We start from the raw sequence: 27,287 nt of genomic DNA on the forward strand, positions 1-27,287 counted from the left end.
TGGCGCTCAAGGGCTACATTTGATTTTTAAAATGATATAATTCGTAAATGCCGTTAAATATATATATAAAAACCTTCAGCCCTTAATCACACTGAATTTGAATTCAAGTAATTGTTGAACTCTACTGTCAATGTAAAAAAATATATATTTGAGAGCGTTTGTGATCGATAATAGGTCATCACCTGGTTGGACATCCCTGGCACACCAGCACGTATATTTTAAAAAAATTCAGAAGCATTTAAACGTACCTTTCTTGGCGGATGAGATGCAGGTGCATACCTGGATGTTATCAAGTAGTGAAACAGTTGCCATGGGAGAGCAGTGGTCACCATGTTTACGGGAGGCAGCACGCAAGCCGCTATTCTTGTTGGTGGAGGTAGAGAAGCTGAGGATTTTTGCTTGCACAAGATTGTGAGAAGACAAATAAGGCAAAACCATTTAAGCAAGCGTGAGGAATCTTTTCAGTCAAAGCCGTGGGCCATATTCAATTGTTTTCAGAATTTCATGGTACACCGTAGATTCCACACCCTTGCTCCAAACCATGTGTGTGACAAAAGCAAACGGACAAAACAAGCCATGAGAAAAATAAAAATGTGACTTTAATTAAATTTCAACATGCTAGCATATCAAAATAAATAGATAGCATGAGCTCAAGGATGAAAATCAAAAAGCAGGATGAAAATAAAAGAAAACCAGTGCAACACAAATGGCGAACTCATGCCCATACAATCCGTTTCGAAAACACACTTGCAGTAGTGCGAGACCTCTTGGCCTCTCTAAGTGTTTGATACAAAAAAGTAAAGTGCTGGTGGTGGTTTGTTGTCAAGTGAAGAAGCACTTATAGAGACAGACGACCACGTGGCAGTGTGCGTCAAACCTTGGAGGAATGTTCTTTAATGGCGGCGCTCGGTGGTTTACATTGCATGGTGTGTTCGTATGATTGTGTGTGCACCTTTTGTCTGGGTGTGGCCCGGTGGAGAGGCGACAACTACGCTCTACACATCAGACATTTGTTGTAACGACAACACGCACATCAGTTCAATTTTGACAGCAGCCACTTTGCAAAAAACAAACAACCAAAACAAATCCCCCCCCCCCAAAATGCATCATGTCTGCACTAAAGATCCATAATCTCCCTTATTAGACACCCCATGTAAAAAAAGGGATTCTTGGATAAATAAAAGTAGCTAAAATTACAGTTGTTTATGTCTTTTCTTTGCTATACACACACGCACACAACCAGCGGGCATTTTAAAAGGCGGTTTGACCGGTAGACGAGAAGTACCACGACATGTTCAAGGCCAAATAATTCCCAGATCCTGTTACCAAAACTAAGAAGCATTTCTTTAAAGTACTTTCTGGTTTGACAGAAGTGTCGCCGTGATTCCATGAAACAGGAAGAGAATGTCCAATTAAGACTCAGTGACCCTCTTTCCTTCAGTGCTCTGGCAGAGCTAATAAATACGCAGTGTAAACCACGCATGTGCCTGAACGCATCACACAAGGCAAAGAAGCCAATCCAGGTAGCGATTCTCTTGTTCAGCAAGCAAGTTGTTCCTGCGGACTCTCCTTAGTAAAACCGTGCACGCCGGCGAGCTGCAAATGTGGGAAACAAAGCAAGATGGCGCAAGATGATTTGGGGTGAGGAGTGAGGAAGGATCATGGGTCCCGCCTGCTATTTGGCGCTTTTCTTAGACGCCGCACTCCTCTTGGCCTGCCACAGGTGGTTGTGGATGGTCAGAGCGTCCACGCTGACCGACACGGTCTTGGCGGGGATGACGGTGAACTGCTTGCGGTCCGAGCTGTACTTGTACAGTTTGTCGATCATCTTCTTGGTGATGCTCTTGGGCCCCGTGCCCGTCAGTTTGTGGATCTCCTCCGTGTCCGGGAAATAGGAGTAAAGTGCCCGGAACTGGCAGCCGCCATCACGGAAAAGGATCATCATGTGATTGGACTCGCACTTCTCCAACTCCTGCAAGGAGAGCTCAGTTACAACGAACACAACACAACAGGCTTTATATTAAGGTAGCGCGTGGTCATCGAGGCTGCCGATACCAGCCGCTGATACTAAAGGCAAAAACAAAAATGAATCTGATATCGAGTAGGTCCTTCTCGGCAGTAGTTTGCGCTATATTGAGGCAATTAGACACAGCGGCGAATCATCTGCGTCAGAAAAATCTGTATTTGTTCACAATTTTTTGTCTTGGTGTTAAATTTCATATTAAACACACTACTCGATATCGATGCATACTCAGAGTGAATACTCGTACTGGTATCTGTCTGAAAAAAGTGACATTTAAGAATGTTCTTGTCTTATTATAAAGTTAATAAAGGTTTTACGATTGTGACAGTTAGAACCTGGTACACATTAATTCCCATTTTTGATTCGTATCGTATTAAAATGAGACGAGAAGTGGACTGACCTCGAGGATCTGATTCTTCTGCGGTTCGTTAACTTTTCCGGCCAGACAGCAGTGTGAGATGGCGTTGTGGATGATTGGCTTGTTGGATTTCGCACTTGGCTCCTTAAAAAGTTTTGGGCCTGAAGGACGACAGTTGAGAAGAATTAACACCATGGGAGAAAGACTGGATAGGAAGAGGATGAATAGTATCGACTAACCAGTGTACTCAGCCAGGGATGCGATGGAAGACGCAGTGGAGCCATTGTCCCAGTCTCTTTCAGCAGCCCGACTGTGGTTACGACTTCCAGGGAAAGACTCCACGGAGTCACAGCTAAACGCACAACAATAATGACTGTAGCGTGACGATACAAATGCGAATAAACGTAACTGAGGTGGAGCATTTTACCGGTGGGAGCCTGCGCCGGAGTTGACACTGTCAGCCTCGTTGGTAGCAGCGGAGGCCAGTGACAGACTAGATCCGGATTGGGCCGTGCTCAGGTTGTCGGCTGTGAAAGAAAACAGAAATTTAACTTCAGGAGTGACGTTTGACTATTTGGCCAAAATGAATTGGAAAAATGAGATACATCCTACTCACAAAACGTTTGGCATATAAGGCTTTTCAGGTGAAAGTTCATGATGAAAATTATGTCGGGATCTCAACGGCCGTTGAATGTTTTTGAATGTTTGCAAAATTAGCAAATTTTGTCAGGGTTTGTATATTGGAATTTGTTCACTATGAAAATATTTGCTCACAAGCTAAATGTAAAGATAATTTGGGGAGCAAAAAAAGTTCTCAATGTACAGAATGCGTACGGAGAGATTTAGGGATCATACTAGGGGTTACTAAAATGAATACAGTCAGTATGTGAGGAAATGTAATTTTCCCATACTTTATATCATCAACAACAAAAAAACCAAAGTCAACTCAAATGTAAATGTGCCACTAAGATATATGTTCAAAAACTCTCATACAAAGGTAGTGGAAACAATGAGGACCAGAGATGAGATCCAATTAAGTAGGTTTAGTTGGCATGCTTAATAGAAGTGTGCGAAGGTGTGTATCGCATTAGTGTTCAATGTGATGTAATGGACTGGACACGCCACCAGAGGTCAGTGTCTACATGTGGTGGTTGGTGACGCCAAAAGGAAGAAGAGCGGCATGTACTAAAGTGAAACAGGAGTCAGTCTTACGCGTGGAAGAAGAGCACTTTGAGACGTTGTCGCTGGACGACTCCTCCCTGAGGATGGTCTTGGGTCTGTGTTTCTGCTTGGGTATGGGAGTCTTAGGCTTGACCAAACCTTTCTCCTCAAAAATCTCCTGCTGCTTCCTCCGCAGGTACTCCTGCTTTATCAGCTCTCGCCGCGTCTTCTCATCCTCCTTACGCAGGCGATCCTCTTCGGCCTTCCGCCTGGTGTTGATCAAACGCATATCAGCGGCTGTTTCGAGGGACAACGCAAACAACTGATCCGGAGGAATATTACCTGGCCTCGTCGCGCTTCTGCTCCGACTCTGCTTCCAACTGCTGCTTGCGGAGACGGGCTTCCTCTGCTTTCTTTTGCTGCTTCAGCAAGAAAGCCGCCCTCTTCTTGGCAAGTTCATCCTCTGCTTTCTGCTCATCCTGGAATGTTGTAAGAGAATGAGAGGTGAGCTATTAGGAAATTGTATTTTAAATAGTACAATTTAAAAATAAATAAACATCGCAATTAATCCAGGCTAATGTTGATATCAGCATTCTTAAACAAATGTAAACAAAATGCATGCAATGGTAACTATTGGTTAGCCTGTAGTATAAATATATATATATTTTTTGGGGGGGTAAATATCACTGTTTGTGTCGGTAGATACCTTGAAGAAGAAGCCCATGACAGACTTTTGCTCTCCATCCCCTTCATCTGTAGTTCTGTCAGTAGCCTCCTCCTCCTCGGGGTCCTTCAGCTCCGACATATCGACCTCGATTAGGTGAGCTTTGCTGCGCTGCATTTCCTCCGACGGCATGTTCTCTTTCCCCGAGCTGTCTGAGGAGTTTAGCTGCGAGTCTTTCAAGGTGCTGGACAGGCAGTCGTCGAAGGACACTTCAGGAGCAGACAAAGAATTCAGGTCCACTCTGGTCGGTAGTCGCATGTTGGCATCGTCATGAAGCCTAAAAACCGTGCTCCGTGCCTGGCTTGAGGCCGTTTTGTTGGCGATCTCTCCCACCGGAGCGTTTCTGAGGCTTTGTGGATCGGGATGCTCGTACCTGGGGGACCTGCTCCCAGCTGATTGCTTCGCATGCATTTGTGTCTCTGACAAACTTTGGGATGGGGTCATGGTCCTACTAGCATGCCGGCTTTGCTCTTTGCCCGCCTTTGACTCTGTCGGCTTGGATCTGGAGCTTCGGCCTGAGCTCAGTTTGGGGGGTTTCCTCGTGGGGGCGGAGCCAGAGAGATGTTCCGCATAGTGTGTAGTGTCTCCGGCTTTAGTGTCACTATTTTTGTCAGTTGAGAGGGAGTGAGGAGCAGCACCGGGAGGGGACAGTACATTCTGCTTCATCATCATTTCCTGCTGAAGGGACAGTTGCATCATCTGCTGCTGGATGCTGCCAATAGCTTCATGTAGCAACTCAATGGAGCGGTTGCACTCATTGAGGTCCAACTCTTCTTCTTGGTAGAAGCTGCCATTGTTTCCCTTCTTGTCTGCTTCTAAGGCACCTGAGGGGTTGGGTCCCTCCAGTTCTTTTTCCCCTCTAAGGGCATCAACACACATATCGTCTTTCGATGACGAAGTTACTTTCTCTCCATTGAGCTCGTCTTTGGTGGGGTCAGCTTTAAGTGGATTGGGCAAAGTGGCGCCCTTGCCGCCGCCTTTCTTCACGATATGGAGGAAAGCAGCCTTACCAAGCTTCTGCCTCTGCCGGGCTGATAGCACTTCCATTTTCTTCTTTTGATGCTCGATGGCACGGCGCTTCTCTTCTAGCTGCATGCGCAGCTGTACAATTTCAGATGCAAGGACATTGGCACCGCCGCTCCCATCTCCAGCACGAGCGCAACCGCCCAGGGGTGATGAGGGACTCTGGTCTCTTTTGAGCCTCCAGGATGACGACAGGGGCCCGCTGCTCTCCGATCCATCTGGGGTGGTCCTTTGCGAGCTGGAGGCACTGGAGCGTAGGTCGTGGTTGCTGCCGAAGCGCTGCTGTTGGGCTTTACGCTCAGCAAAAGAGGTCATGCGCACACTTCCGCTGGCCACGCTGCTGGCCTGCGAGTAAGCACTAAGGCATGGGCTGGAGCGACCACTGCAGCCATTAATGTCTTTGTCCTCGTGCTCCTTGACATTCATGTCCTCCTGGAGTTTGGCGGATTCCTCTTCATGATCCTCAATGAAGCATTTCCTTGGCCAAGCTACATCTTTTGTCGTAACAGCCTCATCCAAATCCTCATCTTCTTCGTCCAGGTCTTCAAGATCCTGATCAAGGCTTGGGCAAGGCTTTGTCTCCACACAATCTGAATGCAAGTAGAACCCTCCACTGAGCTCTTTCGATGAGGGGTCCACACTGCTGCTGGCAATGGGTCTGAAACCTGCCTGACCCTGAAGAGGCTCATCTGATAAGTCAGGCTCGTCAGCCGTGGAGGTAAATGTTTTGTTCAGGCTAAGGGGAGCTTTCTTATGAACTGCAGGAGAAGATCCATCTCCCCTACGTGAAAAGCCCTTGCCTGAGGACCGGAGCGCCTCTCCACTCTCCTCCTCCTTGTTCAGGCATACAGACTTCTCTTTAGCTGGTTTCAGCACAGCAGGCATCAGTGGTTCTAGGTAAAAACCATCAGGCGCAGGTTTGGACTTTGACTCTGGTTCCACTGCGGCAGACCCTTGGCTCCCATCAGGTTGTTTGGGGATGGAAGCAACCTCCGTCCTGGCCACTGCTACCAGTGATTCTTCTTCATAGTCCAGGTTAGCTTTTCCCAAGAGGCCATGACCATTAATTCTGCGCATTTGGGCTAGCGTGGGTTGGTGAACTGAAGTCTGGTGTTTTGGCGTTACGTTGATGACGTTGGACGCTAGGCTGTCTTTACTTATTGAACGGGCAAGGCTGACACTGTCACCGGAAGCAACATCTGCATCGCTGTCAGCAGCAGAATGGCACATGAAGGGGCTCAGCGTGGACACTGGTCTGAAGGAAAATAAAATACATTTTTAATTTGAAGTATTTCTAAAAGTCTAGTGGTGCAATAGATCATCTTTGATCCATAACAATCAAGCACCACAGTTTGGGCCGGGCACGATTCACGTAATGTTTGGGGGGGGGGCAGGGGATAAATAAATAACTGTGCTCGTTCACATTGAAGTTAGAAGGGAATGTGCCTTATTTTATGAAAGACTTGTTCATTAAATACTTTTAAGAAAACATTCCACTCAAAACGTCTGGCAGGATACCTTATTATTTTATACACTACACCACATATGAAAACAGAAAGTATCCTGCCTTATATTGCGTTCTTAAATCCTTAACGATTGTATTGGACATTGGGAATTTTTTTTTTTTTTTTATACAGGCAAAACCCTTTTATAAATTATATAAAGACAAACTTCTATTTATCTTTTTTTGTTTGCTGATCTGAAAAACAATCCAATCTGTGACACCAAATCCGTGATCCGATCCAAACCGTGACTTTATGTGATGCGTTACAACACTACTTCTGACATTTTATACCTCACTTTTTCGTTCACTTTTTTTTTTAAATCTACTACCGTCACTACTGTTAGGGTAGTATGGTTATGTAGTCTATATATAGTATATAGTCTATATGTTAAGATAAGGACAGAGATATATAAATTCTCAACGCCTGATACATCATGCAGGAACGGTGCTTGACAGTTCAGAATTATTTTTTATTTACCTCTTTTTTTTATTTTCAGGCCAAGCGACACCAGAACCTCTGGCTTGTCTGTCCATTTGCGTCAAGGAGTTGGAGCGGTTCCTTAGACCTTAAAGGAAAATAACAGATTTCAAATGTTACAAAGAGGATTCTGGCTCTCACCAATTCTATAATGTAATGCTGTTACCTGCGCTATCATCCCCTTGAGGCTTCTGTTGTCTGTGGCGCAAAGGCAAGAGTGGATGGGAAGGACTAAAGGATGGACCTCCTCGACTGAAATAAATACATAGATCTTTTTTAGTTTTGGTATCAGGCAATATCAATTAGTATAGTGTCTGGATAATCCAACAAAAGCCGCGACAGAGCTGAGCAAAAAGACAGAGGAGCCTAAGGTTCTGAGCTAAAACTTTTCACTTTCAAATGTCTTCTACAAAAATGTCAACAAAATGAACTAACGTCCGCTATCTGATTCTTATTGCGAAATATGACAATGTCTAATGGAAACAGCACATAGTGACAGTGCAAGTCCGCTAAGAAAACAACGAAAGACTAAAAGTGATCCTGGCAGGTTGAAACAAATAACTTTACCAGCGATGAGAACCTCACTCCAGTCACTTAACACTCGCCAATGTCAGCAATCTAATGTTGAGGTTACCTGCTACAGATTTCGGTGCCGCTCTGATTTTCCGACACGCCAGGACTGGCAAGGAAGCTCCGCTTGGTGGCATTAGAGATGGGCACTGACGGACGAGAACTCTTTGGCTGAGCAATGGCTCGAGCTACAGGCATTGGCATTGAAATAGTGGTTGACTTGCATTAGTAACGTTTAAGGTTAAGATTACTTCTTAGTATTGATAACATACAAAACACTTTCACTTGCATCAATTGGTCAAACATACCATCTTTCGACTCTTGCAGATCCCTAGGTAGGACAAATTCTGGCTTGACGGTCTCAAACCACCAGAAGAGTTCGGCAACGAAAACCATCACATTGTGCTGCGTGCAGAAGTAAGAATTACTGTAGGCGGCTATTTTTTTTTTTTTGCTGCAAGTTTGATTCTTTTATTTTATTGTGTATGTATGTTAAAACAGAGAGTCGTTCTACCTTGAGCACAGGAGGCGAGTAGAGTATGTCTTCTGTTGTCAGATAGAAACTTTTATTCAGATACTGATTGGCAAATTCTCTGAGCAGCTGGATGTTGTAGAGGCTATCGGCCATGGAGGGAACTTCCTTCAGGCAAATATCTGATCAGACAGGAAAAGAACAACTGAACGGCCCACTGGGAGTTTATGTCACGCTTCTGGAAAAAAATAGTCTTGTCGAATAAACAAACGCAAAAAAAAATCATTTTGTTAAACACAATTTCTCAATTTTGATGTAGCCAATTTATAAACAGTGTGTGTCTGAATGAGTCTGAATTAGCTACTGTATATGCCTGTATGTTATGGACATACCCTCCAGCTTCATGAGGTCTGGACAGTAGTAGTGGACAACCGTGAGCAACGCAGCTCCATCACAGACATCTCTCATCAAATCTTCTAGCAGCGGGAAGAAGGGAAGATGGCGGCCGGATGCATGCTCTCGACGATACCGTACCTGAACATAAGATAGCCAAAATTGAATCAAAAACAAATACTACCACAATACTACCAACGGAAATATGATCACAATCGCAAAGAGCAAATCCTTTGCACTAAGATGCTAGTCAAAGCACATTTGACTCAAGGATGTTTGACATGTTTTGTCTGAAGCTTTCTAGTTAAACATCCTACCAAGGTTCTCCCTTCCAGAGCACAAGGTTTAAATTGTACTGTATTTAAAAACCATTGAAATTCGAGGATGTCGTTAAATGAAAAGGCCCTGTGGCATCAGTTGAGGGAGAACCCTGAAGAGAGCAGGTTGCTGATGGTGAGATGGAGGAGTTAAAGCAGTGAACAAGAAGGGGCCTTAAGCTTTTGCGAGAGGGTGGCCGGTGATGGAGCCCAGTCAAAGACAGCAGAAAAACAGCATAACAGAGGCAGATGGGTGATCACAAGTCCACTTATGTAAAACGAGTGCACAGTTTCAACTTAAAAAAATATATACATCTCTCAGCTTCACCTAACTGCGGTACCTTCAGCATGCAGTGAGACTGCAATTGGAAGATATAAAGGGCAGAATCAGCTTCCAAAGGCATCAAATACTGTTTATCCAACTGAAAAATCTTTGTTTCAAGACAAAAATACCGATCCATTTACTGCCATTAGGTTTTAACTGCACTTACAAAGGCAATGGGATGTAAAGATAAGCAACTTCAACAAAATACAAAGCAACCATAACCTTCTGGTAATCATTGTAAATATACAGTATGCATGTTTACATGTTCAGTGTTAAGACAAAGACACCACCCAGTGACACCCTAAACCCTAAAGGAGATAATTTTGTTAAAAATGGTAAGACATCTTCAAATTCGCCCTGTTACTTGTTTGCATTTGATCTCATCATCCACCATACAGACGTTAGTCTTAAATTAATTGTATCCCAGACTGCCACAGTCAAATCTAAGATTCAAGACATGGCCAGCTACGAACATTCGGATCCAACCAGTCCTGAAATTCTTAATGAGCAATTTATCAATCATGCTCATGCCAAAATAGTTAAACTCTGATCAGTAGAAACATTGTGTGAGCAGAAAAGTGAGCGGTGATTACAAATTAGGTCAGTGCGAAGGGTGTACTGCAAAGAAAAGTAGATGTGCCAGCAATGGGTTTTACCAGTCTACTGAAGCAAATCCAAAAGAACAAAAAACAACAGGGTTAGTTTAGCTGAAGCTGAGCTATCACACATCGCTTCCTTCAAATAATGTCATAAAACACTTTCCTAAAGGTGATTTTGAATTTTAGGGGGGGGGGAGCTTTGTACCTCCTTGGCTGAAAGAAGCATAAAATGAGCTTGGACAAGCCTTGGTGAGGTGCACACACATCAACACAAAACTATGCGTGCATGGGGGGGAGAGGGCGGATGTGTGGAGGGATGGGGAGGGGCCGACTTCCAACTTACAGGGACAAGTTTCCAATACCATTTGGAGGGAGACTATCCAGTTTGCAAGGATAAGAGAGGGAAAGGAGGTATAGATGGGGAACAGGAGCAGAGACATTAATAGGTCAAAGGTATTAGACAAAGAGCAGGCGTTGCATCCAAGTTGAAAAGAGAAACACAGAAAGGGGTCAGAGCAACACTAAAGTATAGTTAAGGAGCTACATAAATACTAACTCCTATTTAGGAGACCCTCGTTTACCTTTTGGTGACTGGGGGATTCCAGAAGGTGGTGCTTGACTTTGTGCTCCTTCTCGCTAATTTCTCTCATTTTAGTGTTTACCTGGAGACATTGTAAATCAGCAATTAACATGATTTGAGAAAGAGTTGCACTCTGCTCATGTGTTTGATATCACTCAAATGCACCTGACAGATTTTCTTTCACACTGCAAATGTGTCAGATAAGATTTTGTGGCTGGCCAAAATGGTAAAAATTTTATCAGAGCTGGTCACTTGACCCTTTTTTGTCGGTGTGTCCCCCTCTGGCCTCGAACCTTATTCATAAAAACTGCCGACCCCCCCATAAAAAAAAAAAAAAAGCGACGATGCATGACGCCACTGCAGAAGTTATGCAATCGGCAGAGGTTTATTGAAAGATTGTTAGCTGGCTAATGTACTTTTCAAATGCGTTTAAAAATATTTTGGGCTTATTATGGTCTTCTTTGTCTCTTTTTTTATCTCATTCTTCTTCTCCACGAAAGTGCCCCCCAATGTGTCTTGTCTTATGTTGATAAAGTCAGCCAATCTCACATAGGTCGTGCTGCCAACTGCACTGCTTTATTCAACTTCTCTGTCGCAACTACTGGGCATCTCACATGGAACAACATAACATTTCACTCAACCCGTAACATGAGCATGTGCGCTTTAGGGACCACACGGAAAACATAAACTCAAAGAGTATTACCCAATGCAAGTCAAGTGGTAGTGGTGTTTTTGACGCAATTTTTGTCGGGAATTTGGAAGCGGCCACATTACACGCCCGAGGGTCGATTCGTGGGCCGGACTAAAATCCACCTACGGCCGTGATTAATTGACCCCCCCCCCTTTTTTTTTTCTTTAATTTGTCAACCGCGCCCCAAAAATGTCCGCCCGGCCGAGCCAGAATGTTCCGGCCCCGTGACTAACTGCCCAGCTCTGTTGTTTATTTCAAGCCAACCTGATTTCTCATAAAAATCTTAAACCAGCATTACAACCTATGTTTTGGGCTCTTTAGAGAGAATAAGTGAGCATTATTCAAGGTGAGGCGGTGACGAGGACAATCATGAGTGTAGGTCAAAAATTGCAGATAATTTAACAAGCAGACCAAAAAAAAGTGCCGCCTCACACAAGCTATGAACCCATTATTCACTTATGCATTTGTGCTTGGAGTGCGCTTATTTTGATGGTTCGAATGTCAATTTGCTTATTCAATTACATGGCTGTTAAACATCTTGATGTAATAACTTTTTAGTGTAATATATGATTTAAGAATTTTTTTTTAAAATAAATAAATTTATTTGGAAAAAAAGAAGAAAAAAAGAAAAAAAAGAAATGGTGTTTATTTGAGATGTGCTGATCAAAATGGGAACACCGCTGCTTCAGTTTAAGCCATGAAAAACCTGGTTAACGTGTGCCTTCTTGTGCGACACAGATTTGTTTCTACCTTATTGATCCAGAAAACCATAGCATCCTCCAAGTCAAAAGGGAGCTCCTTGGAGGGATTGAAGGTAGAGAAGCGCTCCACAGAGGCTACTACTTTCTCGATGCTGATCATCTCCACTGTGTAGGCCATCATCAGGGCATCAATCATGGGTATGTGGGCACTCTGGATGAGGACGAGAGGAGCGGCTGATTATTTTGCGTAGTGTCAAACACACAGTGAAGCCAAGCAGAAGGCTTGCAAGTAGCTGCTGTGGCACTAAAATGCTGACAGGGGGACTGTGGGCAGGAGAAGCTCAAAGTGTCTTTCAGATTTCTATGAACATGCTTTGTCAAGTCAGCAAAGTGGGAGGGGCTTTGAATCCGATGTGGGACAAGCGCTGTCCTGCACAGGATTTTCCATCCTCTCACTGGGCTTTGTGTCTGGCTGAGTGGATTATTACATCATGCCGCAAGCAGCAAAGGCATACTCACACTGGTCTCCATAGTAACAAACAGCAAGGAAGAGTGCTCAAAGCAACTGAGCTGGTGGTCAGTATATTCCATTCTGTTCAGTGATGAATTCCCTTGGCTTAAGACAAAATTATGGAACCTCCACAGCCGATCTGAATCTAGTTTCGCGACGCGAGCTGAGTTTCAAGTTAAACTAAGATCTTGTTGAAACAAAACAACCCATACGAAATAATGCTGAGTGAATTCATTTGTTTCAGGCTCAAACCAGGCTGCCATAAACGCTTTCAACTGCACAGGCCATTTTAACTAACTTAAAACTCCTGTCAAGCGTTAATTCTGATTTATGCTGAAATTCGGGTTGTATCACCAGCATAGAAAGAGAACTCATTCGCAGCCCGAGGAATGCCTGCAATAATAAAACTAATAAAAACAAAACAGCTTAGAAAAAAAATAACTGCTCTAGAAGCTAATTAAAAGTGAATATGAAAACCAAGTCCAAATGAAATAAACCATCATGAAAACTGCAAAACTGTTATAAAAGTATAAAGTTACCCACGCTATACAACAAAATAAAGTAAAACTACACCTCATAGCAGAAACAGTAAAGAAATGGAATTTTGCTCCTCTGATCATTTCCATGCTGTAATTAGCCTTTTGTGTACAACTGTGTGCTATAGGTACAATCACAGTTGTGCATGGATCAATATATTTGTTATTGTATCGCACAGATGTGATCAACTTTTTCCCCAGGTATTACTCACCATTTTAATAGGCATACCAGCCAGGTCCTCTTCAGTGACTGCCGTGTCATCGCTCTCCACAACATAAATGCCTTTCCTGTCCAGAGACTGGATGACGGAGTGGTGCGACTGCAGCGATGCGGCCTGTTCTGTCTTTAGGATGAGGGCGCAAACACGGCAGTAAAGCTCGCAGGACAGCAACAGGTGGATGACGGGGGGCTTGATGTGTTCCTGGTCATACTGGTCGGTGTAGAAGGGGTCCCGTAAGTCCTCGGGGATATGGTCTGAAATTAACAGACAAATATTAGTTTGGATATGTTTAAATAATGTTAGATTTATAAGAGCGGTTCACAGTGCAGGCGGAAAAAAGGAGACAGCACTTCTCCACCAAGGCAACCTGAACTGGAACAACTTGTGTGAAACAGCTACAGAAATGCAACACACTATGTGGCCTTAATGAGCAATACTTGTTCACATCCCATTTCGGTTTACTCAGAGCAAACAAGTGCAAGTTGCAACTCAAGTGACGTTTCAATTTTGCTCACGATCAAAACAACTGGAAACATAGACTTAAGAATAGATTCCATTCTGTGGATGTAAAGTCACACAAAATCCAGACAACACAACCTTATAAGGAGCTGGAACAAAGCATTGGACTTTGTTCTGCCAAAACCAAATAGTTAAACTAAACAGGGACGCTGTTGGCCCGTCTATTGTGTTTAGCATTGTGTGTTAGCATTAAGCTAACAGACTTTGCCCGGGCACAGTTATGTGGTTATTTAAATACATAATGTGTCATTCTTTGTTTTGTTTAGTTGTACAGTAAACTACAACTGCAAATGGTAGTGGCAATTAACAGTTTGAAGGCTCCTTTTTGAACGATTGTTCACTATCCACAAAAATGCTGCTCATTGTGAAGCAACTTGAGTTTGCTGCACTCGTGATTCCAAGAAAGTTTGTATGTCTATAAACACTGGACGTGTGTGATCGATGTATGCGATAACAAAGGAGTCTAGACGGGAAAGTGTTTGACTTAATTCCATAGACGATGACATTGTGTGGCAGCTGCACCCTCCCCTTTTTGATCCCATTAGGACGGCGCTGAGCTTAAAGTGGAGCCACTAACTGGGATGGGGCGGAGCACAAGATGCGCTTCATGAGAGGTAGCCAGCCGTATTAAGAAGCACAAGCAGGGTACAAGCAACAAGGCTCTAAGTGTGACAGGTGCACACTGTGCCTGACACCGTGCCTGGCTGTCTGCCACTCAGGCTTGGGAGCAGCTGTGGCAGCCTGAGGGCCAGCCAGACAACATGAGTACACGAACACTCAAATACAAGTTACACACTGTTTGTTCTTAAAAGACACACAGTATCATCGGGCACTACAATTTACATAAAGGAAAGTATTTCTGCCCAATGGGATCTTGCTCAGCTGTGTCAAGAAAACAACGGGCATGTAATGGCGACTAATGACATTAACAAACGCCACATGAGCCACCAGGTGAAAGTAAATAAAATATATATTCAGTTCCCAAAGGAGATCACTAAAGCTCCAAGGGGTACTGTAGGCTTTTAAAGTCTCCCAAACCTGGAGAAAAAAACTAAAACAATTGCTAAATGAAAAATGCACTAATTTTAAGGAGAGAAAAATAATTGCTAACTCATGTCATTTGTTATGGATAGCCAACATAAAAAATACCCCCCATTCCTATAATGTGTTAACTATGCTGAATATGGGTATCCTTCTTATTTGTCTCTTCATCAGCCAATCAGAAAACTTGGCAGGTAAGGAGGTTTTGTTGCTATCAGACAAGAAGTAAACAGCATTCATACAGGTCCACGAAGACACTCATTGGGACTATAGGAAAAGTATTCATTCAGTAGAACAATGGCTACATAGTGAAATGCTATGCAATTTGATTGGAAATTCTGGCAAGCAGTCAATAAATATCACTGGTTAATGGGTGAATGTGTTTTGTCAGCAAAGGCTCAGTAAAAGTAGGCTAGCTCATTCTCACAATAGGTTGATTTTCCATTATTATTGGAATGCAGGTATAAAAAATGCTGCTCCATATTGCGCTTGCCACATTGAAAAAGAAAATTGTGTTGAGGCGACCACTGCGTTTTATTGATGTTTTGTGTTAATGGGACAAACAGAACGGTGGAGCAGCTCAATTTGCACATGGATAGATTTTTTTTCCAATTTAATTACCTCGTACAAAAGTCTGCTCAACTGTTGCGTAATTCTTAACCCGATTTAGATGAAATTCCACTGACCATGTTACAAGTATGAAAACATTGCCAGCCAGGCATTGGATGTTTCAGAGGGAAATAGTGTTGGCTGCAGAGTGTACACATAATTCCTTCCATTGTACTCTTGCTGTCAATGTTTCACGAGTGAAGCTCAACATATTCTGCTGACTGCAAGTGTCTTGAGAAGAGCGTTTCTATTGGTCCAACACCAACGCACCGGAGTAAAAAATGTATGAAATTGGACTAAACAGCTGTCAAACCCAATTTCCAAGGCTATGTGACACTTCTACACCGGACGTGAGAATCATATTAGTCGTTTGCTCTACTAAAGTACAATTTTAAGCCTGTGAGGACACACTGATGTTTCAACGGGGAGGAATGCAAATGACAACACAATCTACATGCCAGTACAATTTGGTGTATGGTGTATGGTGAATTACCCACCAATGCCGTAGGCTTTAGCAAATAGCCACTGCAGGTTGGCAGCTATTTTGGCTCTGGCCGAGTCATACATCTCCAAAGGAATGACATCCATGGTGCCTTCTGCAGACCCGGTCAAGTCCACCTTCCTCCTTGTACTGTCCCCCGCACACAAATCAACATCCATCCTTTGGAATAGAAATGACATTATCACAGTTATGCTAAACATACTTAATCATCAAAGTACTTTGTGAAAAAAATGAACACTGTTGTAACGTCTCAATAAAGTTTATAAATCTACTTGTAAAAAGTAGATGACAGTAGTATGATCATTAGAAATGGTGTGAGGTGGTGCAGAGTTTCAATAAGAGCTAATTTAGGACACATTAGGATCATGTCAATGTCCCACAATTGGTTAAGTCAAACCAAGTTCCATAACCTGTAGCGTAAACCCAACCCAACCCAACCCAACGTATATGTTACCATGAACGGCCCACCGCTAGCTTGACGAACAGGTTGTCATTGCTACGGAATTAATTCAGCAAAACATCTAAGCATTTGTGTTTTACCTGAATTCTGAGACGTGCACGGATCTTTTTACCGACGATACTGCAAATTGGCTAACAACCTTATTGGCAAAACATTCGCATGCATGCAAATGTGCGGCTAGCTAACGCAGCTAACCACAATGGTGGCTCGTTAGCGGATATTATATTTTAAAAATGTAACAGTATTTTACTTTCAGACGTGAAGCTCCAAGTCACCCTTTGATCCAATTGGGGTCAATAATCAACCAAGAACCCGCCGCGCTTTCCAGTGGGCCGCTGCGTAGAAAAGCCCCCGCCGCTTGCAGCACATCGTAGCCGCTAGCTAATGGTGCTAACAGGGGAGGCAAGTCAGAATGGTCTCCCAGCAACAACACCCCATTCGCGGCCTTATTGACAGCGACTCCGCGGTAAAAAAAAATGTACGATGAAAAAGAACCGCAAAGCAGGAAAAACAGGGGCACGACTAACAATGGGCTCAAAATCTAGTTTTGAGAAAAACGACGACGCATGCTAGTCATTAGGCAATTTGTGTTCACATAACTTGAAGACTGGGGTAGAGCACAAACACAAGCCGTAAAGCAGCAGGGCGTTCGCGCTCTGCTACTGAAAAAAAAAACCGTTATCATAGTTGAAACTGCGCATGCGTGATGATTACTCCACCGACTCAAAATGAGCCACGATATCACATATTAGTATAGTTAGTAGTAGTTATCAATCAAGGACTGAAATACACCATTAAGTATGCAGTTAAAATTGTAATTAATTAATTAATTAATTGTTTTATTCGTTCATTAAATATGGAATTAAATATGAGCTGTCACTTGTATAGCACAATCAGATAAATAAATGAATAAATGTACCATTAAATAAAAAAATAAAAGTGTCATTAATTAAATGTTTCATTTATAAATTAAATGTGGAATAATATAAATCAATGTGTCATTAATTAAAATTGATTACCAATGATTATATACATATTATATAAATATATTATATTCGAAGGTTCTCGACCTGTCTGTTACATATATCATAAACAAAGTGAAAGAGTTATTCCAAATACTTCGTAGTCGTTATCCATGCAAAGGTTTCGTGTTATCTTATTTATTTATTTTTGGTAAAACAATTTTTTTTAATTCTATTGTAATCCATTGCTCTTCTTGTGAAGGCTCTCCCGAAGACGTGTTTCGTTTATTTTCTGTAAAGGTTTGAAAAGATATTTCTAATTTTATCTTTGTCCTGATGGAAACACTCTTTGTTTAGAAAATAATTCTTTGAATTCAGTGGTTATTTTTTCTGAAAACAAAAAACATTTTATATTATTAATCATTTTGTATTGTTGGCTGAATGGCATATTCATAGATTCATCAATACATAATCATTCACATTCTTATTCACGCCTATGAAGTGAATCAAAGTCAAATCAGACACTCACGTAAAACCCGTGTTAACTCTTTGAGCAATGTGCCTAGCTACATTTTAGCAAACCACCGTACAAGTATAAAAATAAGTAAAACAGTAAACGTGTAAAAATACAACAAAACACCAACATGGGATGGAATGGGAACAATGTGTTTACATAGAGCAATACTGTCATCTTGTGGACATTGGTAGAGTAGGTAAACATGAAAATAATAAAGCCTTCCAATATTTTTCGAAATATATTATCGGTAATACTTTATAATAAGTACACACTAATGGGCATTAGCTAAGCATTTGTAAATAAAGTCATTGAAGTCATCATTGAAAAAATCATGTTTCAGACATGAATAATCATTAGCATTTGTAAAGACATTATAAAGTGTTTTTCGTTATTTATTGTTATTTTTGCAAGGTAACACCTTTTCCTGATATCCAACGACAGTATACAGCTGCACATTGATTTTTTTTTATCTTGCAGTTTTTAATATGATGTGAATCTCAGCATTACCTTTGTTCTGTTGATACCATTTATCTAAATGACAAATGAAAACACTTTGAATTAAGTCATATTAGTAAGGTATTTACAAACTATATCCAAATGATTATTCATGTCAGAAACAGGCTTTATAAATGATGAATTCAGTATTTACAAATGCTTAGCTAATGTTTATTCGTGTGTAATTATTATAAAGTGGTACCAATATTATCTTATTAAACTAGGAGATATTTTAAGAGCTTTAGTTAAGTTGTTTTAAGATGTAAAAAGAAGTGAGCAAACAATTCAAGGTTAAATGAACCCCACAATTATTGAGTAACAATGAGCAAACATTATATGACTACATCAAGCATCTTTCTTACAATATGTAGAAGTAATTGTGTTCATATTTAAACTCCTCCTCTTTTTTTAGCCACAAGTTCACATTTTTTGTCTCCCTACACTGTCAGTCAATAACAAAGTCCAGAGAACAGGTAAACAAAAAAATCAAGGTGATTTGAAAGAGCACTCCAACTAATTTAAAAAAGTAACGCACTTGGTGATGCAATTTGTACAAAAACAAATCAAAACAACAAAAAAAAAAAACACAATTAAATACTGTATCAGTTACATGTGAACAAGTACATTTGACATTTCAAAGTTGTTTCATAACTTCAAAACATGTTTTACTAACTTTTATAACCTTAAATTTAAGTCATTTTTTCCCGGTTCAAAACTAGTCGGAAGAGATTTATGAAATGTATGTGCAGGGCTTTAAGTGGTCGCACTATATCAACTTCCTGCATGAATAAACCTTGACTAGAACCCAGATCTACAACTTTGCTCAATATATTTTGACCAAATGATAGTTGATAGTTAACATTTATAAAGGCAAGTCTTGCATTCAAAGTTATGTGAGGTAAAAAAAAAAAAAAAAAAAAAGATCAGATTAAAGTGTGTCAACAGTCTGAAAAAAAGCTCAGGGTCACAAATGACAACAATGGAAGAACCTTTGGAATTAAATACGATGAGGTCAGGGCTGGTCACCAGGTGGTCATAACCTCTTTATGAGCAAAAACAGAAAACATCACACATTATACAACATTTCTGGCACTTGATTAAACTGTTATTAACATTTAATACAGTAAGGGATTGCATGATTTATTCATTTCCACTTTCAACCTTAAATGTGTAAATACTTACATGAAATGCATCATGAGAGTAGCATTGTATTTTATTTATTTATTTTTTGCATCATCACTTTCCGACTAAACCTCTAAATGGACACTCAACAGTCGGGTCGTCCCTCCTGTGGACTCTGTACATACATGCCGGTTTGTTAAATACAGCCACGCAGTCTTCAGGGAATCCTCTGGGCGTGCCAAACCTATATTAGACATAAGCACGCAATCATCATTGAGATTCAAATGCTCATAAAAGTGTGACGTGTCAACTCACGCAGCGCAGCAACGGGTGCAAGTACAATCCATGCATTCACTGTTCCTCCAAGATGATCCGACCGGGAACCATTTATTATCAGTCTGGTCCAAGCAATGTGTCGCGCCTGCATGAGTAGAAAGAATGAAGACAATATGACCAATGTGTTTTGAGTCACAATTTAGCATGTGGAAAAAATGACCATGAAGACATTTCGAGCATTGTCTTTACCTGGTTCCAACTCTTTAGAAAAGCATTGACCATTTGTCAGGGACAGCGCTGCACATAGAAGCATAGCCAGAGACACGCATGTTCTCTAAGAGCATCAGAAAACAATGCAATCAGTATCATTTGACACAAAATTAATAAATGATATTTAATTGCTGACATTTTAAACATAAAAATGGGATATTTGCCATTTTAAGTTATTCATGGCATGAAAAATAAATACAAACAACAACTTTATAGGAAAAAAAATAAGGACGAAGAGTCAAGATTTTTTTTTAGGCCGTTCTGATATAGAGGCAGGATAAAAATTCTGATCCACGATTAATCAATCGGTGATTTAAAAATGTTTGAAGGATTTAAATAACTTGTTTTTTTGGTGTCTTATGCCTACATTGAATTTTTTTTTTTTACAATACTGAGTCCTTCAGTATTTCATTGTTTTAACTTGTTTAACAACAAAGAGGTATTTTCAAGTACTAGACTACAGAACCCCCCCAACAAAGCAGGAAATTATTCATTTAGCTTTAGACTTCATTAAAATATAATTGGTTGGACGCTAAAAAGACACACACACACAAATCCAACTTACCATTTTTGCGACAAGTGTCATCAGATCTAAAAGAGGCTCAGGTTACAAGGCAACGACAGAGGAAGAACAATCGGAATTTCGGTAAAGCTGACAATCTCAGGGTTTTTATCCTGGTGGTCACTGACTCATTTAAAAATAAGCAAACATTGGAGAGATTGTTTTGGAATTGGTATTCCAAAGATTTAGAAATAGCAAGAATCAAAGTCCCTTTGGCTGATAATTAATTCTGCATGGAACTTACTTGTCAATACTGGTAGTAGTACATTAACTGGATACCTGAGTAATTTAGCAAAGTTAATATTTTGTCTATCATGAATTTGACAACTTCATTACTTTTCCTGACAATTAATACTTTTAAAAACACATTTTGCTACTTGTTGTCGACTGGAAATGACATCTCAAGTGTTGAGGGCTCAGCTAACACGAATTGTGGCTTAGGCTGTGACACCTAGTGTACGGGATATTGGCACATAGGCTCACGAACACTTGAGAAAACCATTGTCAGTTCATCGCTACATCTACGAATGAAAGTTACAATTCTCCAACTCCCAGAAATACCACCAGCATCTTTGCGGGTCGAACTCATCTGAGTTGGGCTGGTGCAAAGTGGAAAAATGTGTTGTGGTCTGACGAGTCCACAATTTAAGTTGTTTCGGGAAATCATGTATGTCATATATTGCAGGCCAAAGGGGAAAAGGACCATCCAGATTGTTATTAGTGCAAAAGTCATAAGCCAACATTTGTTATAGTTTTAAAACCTTTATTTGGTATGGTTAATAGGAAATGTGATACAACCCACTGGTAAACATGCCCTGTCAGAGCTTTTTTGGAACGTATTTCGAGCACCAAATTCAAAATGAGTTTATATAAAATAAAATAAATGAACATAGCATTGTTCAGTTTGAATCGTGAACATCCTGCCATTGGAGTGTTTTTCATATGAATACACGAAAAGGATTTACAAATCAGTGTATTCTGTTCTTATTTGCGTTTTGCAAAATGTCCCAACTTCAATGGAATTGGGGTTTGTAAACGTCTGTGTATACTTTATCCAAATAATTTATTTCAATCAAGCAAAGTCTGAAGGATCTGTTTCGTGTAACAAAAAATGAATACAAAACACAAAACACTGTTGCATGTTTTATTCCTTTCCATGTTTGACCTTGTGAAAATATGTCACCTTCATTCATTCATCTTCCGTGAGTTCAGTTCCCTGCACTTCAAATCTACTACAACTATATTGTTTATATATTGGTCATTCTTGTTGGTTTTTTTGGTGTGGAATATCATTGCTCACTTATTGAAAAAGAAAATAGTTAACTTTTCAGCTGCACATGAGTAAATTGTGTAAATGTTTCTGATTTGCATTTCTTGTAAATAGAAAATACAAACACAGACTTGTAAAGCTATTGATGTTTCGTTTGTTTGACTTTTGACTTTGTAAATATATACTCATTTTATTTTTCCATTATTTTAGCAAACATACCACAACTATTGCATAAGTGACGTTGTTTTACGAGGCATCAGTGAGGGATGTCATTGCTCGGTCATTTTCCTGTGGCACCATATATTGGACATTCAATAGATGGGTCATCCTTCTTGTGCACTCTGAATTTACATGCTGCTTTGTCAAACACAGACATGCAGTCATCAGGGAACCTTGTGGGGGTGCTATACCTGCAAATAAGCAGTGCACATGAAATAAAAGCATTTTTTAATACAAAGATATTATAAACGCAACAAAAAATGTGATCCTTCAACTTACGAAGAACAACAACCGCTGCATGTGCAATCCATGCAATCACTGTTCCTCCAAGATGATCCCACCGAGTACCATTTATTATCAGCAGAATCCAGGCAATGCGATGCGCCTATGCAATGGAAGAAAGAGTTAGAACAAATATCACCTCTCAAGTTTGGAAATAATTGGAAAACGAATGTTGCTTTGTGAAAACAGAGCCACAAAGACTGACAGTATTGTCTTTACCTAATTCCATTTGTATTGGAACACAGTAGCTGTTTGCCAGGGACAACACTGCACACAGCAGTAAAGCTAGACACAGGAATGTTCTCTGAAGAAAACAGCATGAAAAAAAATATATAATTGCATTTGTTAGCACGTTTCAAGGGCAAACATCATGGCAGTCATTTAAGGTTCAGAATATTGTGTAAAAAGTAGAACAAACAACAATAATGTATTCTTTTAATTAATGTAAATCAAACTTACCATTGTTGCAAAAAGTTTCACGAAACCGAAGGGTCCCAAAAGGGAAGGACAGCTGAAGAACTTTATAGGGCGAAGTTGAAGGTGTTTCTGGTCACCACCTCTTTATGTAAATAAAGCATCAGCCACTGGGCAGCATGTTTGGCAATAATGTCTTTCGTGTAGTTGAACATTAACATATCATTTAAAACGCATTTTCCAACTATTGAAAAATGATCGCGTGCAATGCAAGAAATTATTCGAATTTCCATCCCCCAACGTGATTTTATTTGTTCGACTAAACATATACTACTTACCAGCGGCGAGTCTTCGCCATCTTTAGTTTGAAGACGACTTCATGGGGGCCAGTGACGTCACGCACGCACTGCATCGAACAGCCACTAGGCGGACCCAGCTCCCGAAAAAAAATCAAGTTTTCTTTTTCGAGGCCTTTTCCTTTTTTTTTTTTTTTTTTTTTTTTTTTTAAACCAAAGTAATCATTGGAATCTCGTGCGTACTTTTTACAGTTTATAGGGAAAAATTTCTTTCGTTACAACACACACTATAATAGCATATTGATAAAGTAAAGTTTGAGTAATTTGAGGATATCCTTTTTACATTTTTAAATGGAGGTGACCTAAGATTATTCCCAAGCAAAATATGTCACACATCCATATAAGTTGGGAAACACTGCACTAGTAGAATTAATTTTATTTGCACATTGATCCCTCTATGGTAGATAGGCGACCCCCAACGCCCAAAAGAAAAATCAGCAAGACCAATATCACTGAAAAGGGCTGGGAAAAAAGGGGAGAAAATAATGTTCATATTTGGTCAATATGTTAAGAATTAAGGAAGTTACGAAATATTAAAGACTCAGAACGTGGGCAAAAACGACCCATCCATCCATCCATTATCCGAGCCACTTCTCCCTATGAGGGTCGCGGGCGTGCTGGAGCCTATCCCAGCTGTCTCCTGGCAGTAAGCGGGGTACACTCTGAACTGGTTGCCAGCCAATCGCAGGATACACAAAGACAAACATGGACTTGGCCTAAAAAACTGTCCAGGCTTCCACGATTCACCAAATCAAATGTGGAATTTGTGCGTGAAATAAAACCATATTGACTGGACGTGGCTGCATGCAGCTTTTATTTGTTCATGACCTTCAAACTTGACCTTCCCATCATAAGAAAAATAGTACAAAATGCATGTAGTTGAACACTGAGGTGGCAAACATGACACGCAGGCTGCTGATACGTAAACAACATGCTTGCTCCGTTCATATAAGAAAGACGGCGTATCAAATGGTGGTTTCGACATTGGGTAACGGGTACACTTATTTGTTCTTGGCAAGCTTGTCTATAAAAACTAAAACAAAACAAAATAAATAAAAATAAAAAAAACATGCTGTTTGTTTAAAATCTCTTGAACATGCCCTTATAAGACTGTGGAGAGAAGCACAGGTGAAGTGGATCACTGTGGAATGTTGGGAGGATTTCAACCCCTTCGGTCCCTAAACTTCGGTTAAAATGCACCCACGGACAAAGTTGGGCCTTTTTCCAAAATACAAAAAAATGAAATAAAAAGTCTCACATGCACGCTTGCGTGTTTGTCGCTGCTCACATTTGTCTGCAAAGGAAACTAAATGTGAAAAATGTTTCACAAAGGACCACAGTAGAGATGAGTTGGGAGATTAAAGGGTCATGCCATAAATATTCCATTAGTGCAAAAATAGTCATCTTTCACGTCTCATCGCAGGACAAACGGGCGGGGGTAGGGCATGAGTGCGCGCATCAAGTTAGGTACACACACAAAGAAAGCAATCAAGGCTGAGATTTTGGAGAGTGTTTCATCACAGTAAATAAGACTAATATGTATATCTTTCACTTTTTTTGGGACTACAGTGGAACCTCAGAAGTAAGAAGTTCTTCTGTCCTCCACTGCAGTTCAGCGCCAGTTTGAGAAGCCACGAAGGTCATTGCCATTATTTGAATATGAATGTTTCTGGATCCTTGTTTCGATTCATGTTCTCTTAAGGCATTAGGCTAATTAAAAAAAAAAAAAAAGCATTTACATATGCTCGAGGAGTTTGGTTGTTTCAAGAAGGGATCCTGTTTCGAGAAACGTGCCATGGATAGTCTAAATTGGAGCTATGTGGCATCCATGAACCTTTTCAGAATACAGCTGAACTGCAGTCAGGGGAAGAGAAAAACATCTTGCCTGGTGGGAAATTTAGTGAGTGACGAGCAGAGAAATGATATGCTTACAAAACTGTGAAGCCTAAAGCCGTCAAATACAGATGACCTCACGCATGTCACAAAAGATGCATGAAATGAAAAAACAAGGCAAGCGTATAGTGACTTGTGGGACACCTTGTACTTGTAGGATTGAAATGAAATGCTACCTAAAATATTGCCGCCAGTTAATAGTTTTTATGATGGTGACAATTTAGAATCTGGAACCAGTTTGAACCTGGAATGAATGACGTCACATTCATTTTTCCATAGGAAACAAATTTTAAATTATAGTTTGGAAGTCAACCGGCTAAATTAAACATGAGGTGCGCAACTTCAGGGGTTCCACTGAATTGATTTTGGCCAACTGTAATGGCGATAAGGAAAAAAAAAAAAAAGATCAAGAAGCGGGCCTGGCCCTGATATTTCCAAAAAGAGAGGAGAAATGGAGAAATGGCACATAGTGTACAAAAAAGTATTTACAAATAAATAATGGCAGAAACAGCAGATCATTTGAGGACACTTAAAACATTGAAATCAATAAATGACCTTTTTTTTTTTCCCTCGGCACAGCAAAAAAATATGTTTAGAAACACTTAAAAAACACACAAGATGGCTGATAAGCGCCACTTCTTCAAAAGTCTTTCTCTCAGACGCATGCATTCTGATAGCCAGCGGGGGTTTGCTGAGAGAGTTCCGTAAACATTTCCAGTGCTTCAACACCGCTCTTGTCGGGAGTCGGTTACAGCAGGTTGTTGCCGTGGCAACCAGTCAGTCAGTCACCATTGTATCAATTCATGGCACATAGTCTAACAACCTGCCATGACATCATGGCAGCAATGTCCACTTCTTTGACGGTCAACGGCGCCCCCTACAGAGAGGTGGCGTAAGACGCTTGTGCTCCCGAACCGAAGTGCTTACGACAAAGCAAAGTAATCGTTGCAATTTTAATAGAAACATTAGCAGAGAATGCAGGAGTGTTAGAGTGAGTGAGTTAGGATGTTGGCTGCCCTGATGGTTGCACCACCAACACAAGGCACAAGGGCAAAAAGTGTGCGTGTGCACTCGAAATAAATCTAATATACATTACTTACAGAAAGGTAGCGGTGTTGGACTTTTGGGGGACATTTCAGCATGATGCACCATCTCGACTCATGTACATAGAAACTGTGACAGTACTCACAGTCATGTATTCTTTATCTTTTGTGAAGTACAGCGAATATTAGCTCCGCTCTGAGCGGAAAGAGTTGAGTTGGGACATGACAATAAACAGTTTATCCATCTGTTTGTGTGATCCTACCCCCTGGGTGGCCAATCTTGGCACACCAGAAAGAGCAGCACAATTCATTGCCATTAAATTGATGCAATGTGGAAAATATTTTGAATTGTTTTAAAATTCTAGTTAATTATGTTATTACTGTGTTTTTTGTTTTTAGCAAGTAAAATATTTTTGGAGTGTTACAAATAGCCCAGTATCTCTAACCTTGTGCGAGTAGTGTATATTGAGGAGCGGTGTGTGTGTGTGTGTGTGGGGGGGGGGGCTTTTCATAACAGTATCTCTGAGGTTTTACTTGTTTTTCGAATAGCACGGTGGGCCAGTTTAAATGCCGCATACAGCCCACGAGCCCTAAATTGCCCAACCCTGCTGTCCTCCGGTGTTAGTTGGCCATGTGAAGTGTGTTAACGACACGTGAAGATAATGAGGCACTCTTCATGCATCCTCCCGCAGATGTGTGCGGCGGCTCAGTGGAAACAAGCGGCAAACGTCAGACTGCCACGTGTGCGCGTGTGTGTCCGTAAGTGTGTGTGTGGCTCATAGGTGCGTCTCGTCTCGGGTTTCTGAGACAAAGTGCATCTGGTTCCGAGTGCTCCGACTCTGGCCCACTTGAGACTCCTCGGGCATGTGCGCCAGCGGGTCAGAGCGGATGATGTACCTGAAAGACACGTCACAACACTCAGTTTGGCATGGATTTAAAAAAAAAAAAAAAAAAGAAAGCCCATGAGTTGTGCTCAGAATTGGGAGGCCCATGTGCAAACCACCATCTCACAGGGCAGTGTTTATCTTGGTGGAATATCTGTTAATATTTCTTGAATTGTAATAATATTTGTGCAATGGTGATGAGATGATTTATCGCCAAATAATTGGAGCGGCTAACCCTTCGCATAAATTCAGAACCAAGAAGTAGAGAAGTAGCAGCATGAAGTACCAACAAAAAAGGTAGTGGTACAAAGGCTCCCTCAAGTGGTATGTGAAAGAGAACATCAAATGAAATATCCAAACTGTGCATATTGTTACAATGATTACAATATGTAAAAGCGGAAGAG

At 40.9% G+C, this 27,287-nt stretch overlaps 4 protein-coding genes across 17 annotated transcripts in view; all 4 read right to left on the bottom strand.

Moving 5' to 3' along the window:
- Nucleotides 1-575: 575 nt before the first annotated feature.
- Nucleotides 576-17,007, bottom strand: camsap1b (calmodulin regulated spectrin-associated protein 1b). Of its 2 annotated transcripts, XM_088292904.1 has the most exons (19): nucleotides 16,569-17,007; nucleotides 15,854-16,017; nucleotides 13,179-13,441; nucleotides 11,969-12,130; nucleotides 10,529-10,609; nucleotides 10,291-10,323; nucleotides 8,706-8,847; nucleotides 8,356-8,495; nucleotides 8,150-8,246; nucleotides 7,906-8,029; nucleotides 7,438-7,523; nucleotides 7,272-7,359; nucleotides 4,249-6,544; nucleotides 3,885-4,021; nucleotides 3,594-3,811; nucleotides 2,809-2,908; nucleotides 2,621-2,733; nucleotides 2,424-2,542; nucleotides 576-1,972 (listed from the first exon to the last, which is right to left on the bottom strand). In XM_088292904.1, the coding sequence occupies exons 2-19, from the start codon at nucleotides 16,014-16,016 to the stop codon at nucleotides 1,676-1,678; spliced, it is 4,659 nt and encodes a 1,552-aa protein (XP_088149030.1). In that variant the 5' UTR covers nucleotide 16,017; nucleotides 16,569-17,007; the 3' UTR covers nucleotides 576-1,675. The 2 variants fall into 2 exon arrangements, with proteins under 2 accessions (XP_088149030.1, XP_088149037.1); XM_088292911.1 differs by lacking the exon at nucleotides 10,291-10,323.
- Nucleotides 17,008-19,311: 2,304 nt separating this feature from the next.
- Nucleotides 19,312-20,681, bottom strand: LOC148344090 (beta-microseminoprotein-like). The gene is made up of 4 exons (XM_088292923.1): nucleotides 20,526-20,681; nucleotides 19,940-20,024; nucleotides 19,730-19,835; nucleotides 19,312-19,658 (listed from the first exon to the last, which is right to left on the bottom strand). The coding sequence occupies exons 1-4, from the start codon at nucleotides 20,544-20,546 to the stop codon at nucleotides 19,529-19,531; spliced, it is 342 nt and encodes a 113-aa protein (XP_088149049.1). The 5' UTR covers nucleotides 20,547-20,681; the 3' UTR covers nucleotides 19,312-19,528.
- Nucleotides 20,682-21,652: 971 nt separating this feature from the next.
- Nucleotides 21,653-22,850, bottom strand: LOC148344091 (beta-microseminoprotein-like). The gene is made up of 4 exons (XM_088292935.1): nucleotides 22,753-22,850; nucleotides 22,513-22,597; nucleotides 22,291-22,396; nucleotides 21,653-22,202 (listed from the first exon to the last, which is right to left on the bottom strand). The coding sequence occupies exons 1-4, from the start codon at nucleotides 22,753-22,755 to the stop codon at nucleotides 22,073-22,075; spliced, it is 324 nt and encodes a 107-aa protein (XP_088149061.1). The 5' UTR covers nucleotides 22,756-22,850; the 3' UTR covers nucleotides 21,653-22,072.
- Nucleotides 22,851-23,859: 1,009 nt separating this feature from the next.
- LOC148344092 (potassium channel subfamily T member 1-like) overlaps nucleotides 23,860-27,287 on the bottom strand; it is a 61,377-nt gene continuing 57,949 nt past the window's right edge. For all 13 annotated transcript variants that reach the window (XM_088293028.1, XM_088292968.1, XM_088293017.1 and 10 more), the window contains one exon: nucleotides 23,860-26,896. In XM_088293028.1, coding sequence (XP_088149154.1) covers nucleotides 26,776-26,896 — 121 coding nt within the window. In that variant the 3' untranslated portion in view covers nucleotides 23,860-26,775. The remainder of the gene's footprint in view (nucleotides 26,897-27,287) is intronic.

Source organism: Idiotropiscis lumnitzeri, chromosome 1 (genome assembly GCF_059441095.1).
Source record: "Idiotropiscis lumnitzeri isolate Australia: NSW breed Sydney's pygmy pipehorse chromosome 1, RoL_Ilum_1.0, whole genome shotgun sequence".
Taxonomy (NCBI): domain Eukaryota; kingdom Metazoa; phylum Chordata; class Actinopteri; order Syngnathiformes; family Syngnathidae; genus Idiotropiscis; species Idiotropiscis lumnitzeri.

Excerpts from the sequence above, each read along its gene's own strand:
- LOC148344090 (XM_088292923.1), bottom strand. The coding sequence starts at position 20,546 with ATGACACTTGTCGCAAAAATG. Across the intron at positions 20,025-20,525 it reads TGACACTTGTCGCAAAAATG|AGAACATGCGTGTCTCTGGC; the intron begins GTAAGTTGGATT and ends TGATGCTCTTAG. Across the intron at positions 19,659-19,729 it reads TGCACCCGTTGCTGCGCTGC|GTTTGGCACGCCCAGAGGAT; the intron begins GTGAGTTGACAC and ends TGTCTAATATAG.
- LOC148344091 (XM_088292935.1), bottom strand. Across the intron at positions 22,397-22,512 it reads TCCAATACAAATGGAATTAG|GCGCATCGCATTGCCTGGAT; the intron begins GTAAAGACAATA and ends TCCATTGCATAG. Across the intron at positions 22,203-22,290 it reads TGCAGCGGTTGTTGTTCTTC|GTATAGCACCCCCACAAGGT; the intron begins GTAAGTTGAAGG and ends GCTTATTTGCAG.
- camsap1b (XM_088292904.1), bottom strand. The coding sequence starts at position 16,016 with ATGGATGTTGATTTGTGTGCGGGGGACAGTACAAGGAGGAAGGTGGAC. Across the intron at positions 2,909-3,593 it reads AAAGTGCTCTTCTTCCACGC|CCGACAACCTGAGCACGGCC; the intron begins GTAAGACTGACT and ends TTTCTTTCACAG. Across the intron at positions 1,973-2,423 it reads AGAAGAATCAGATCCTCGAG|GAGTTGGAGAAGTGCGAGTC; the intron begins GTCAGTCCACTT and ends CTCTCCTTGCAG.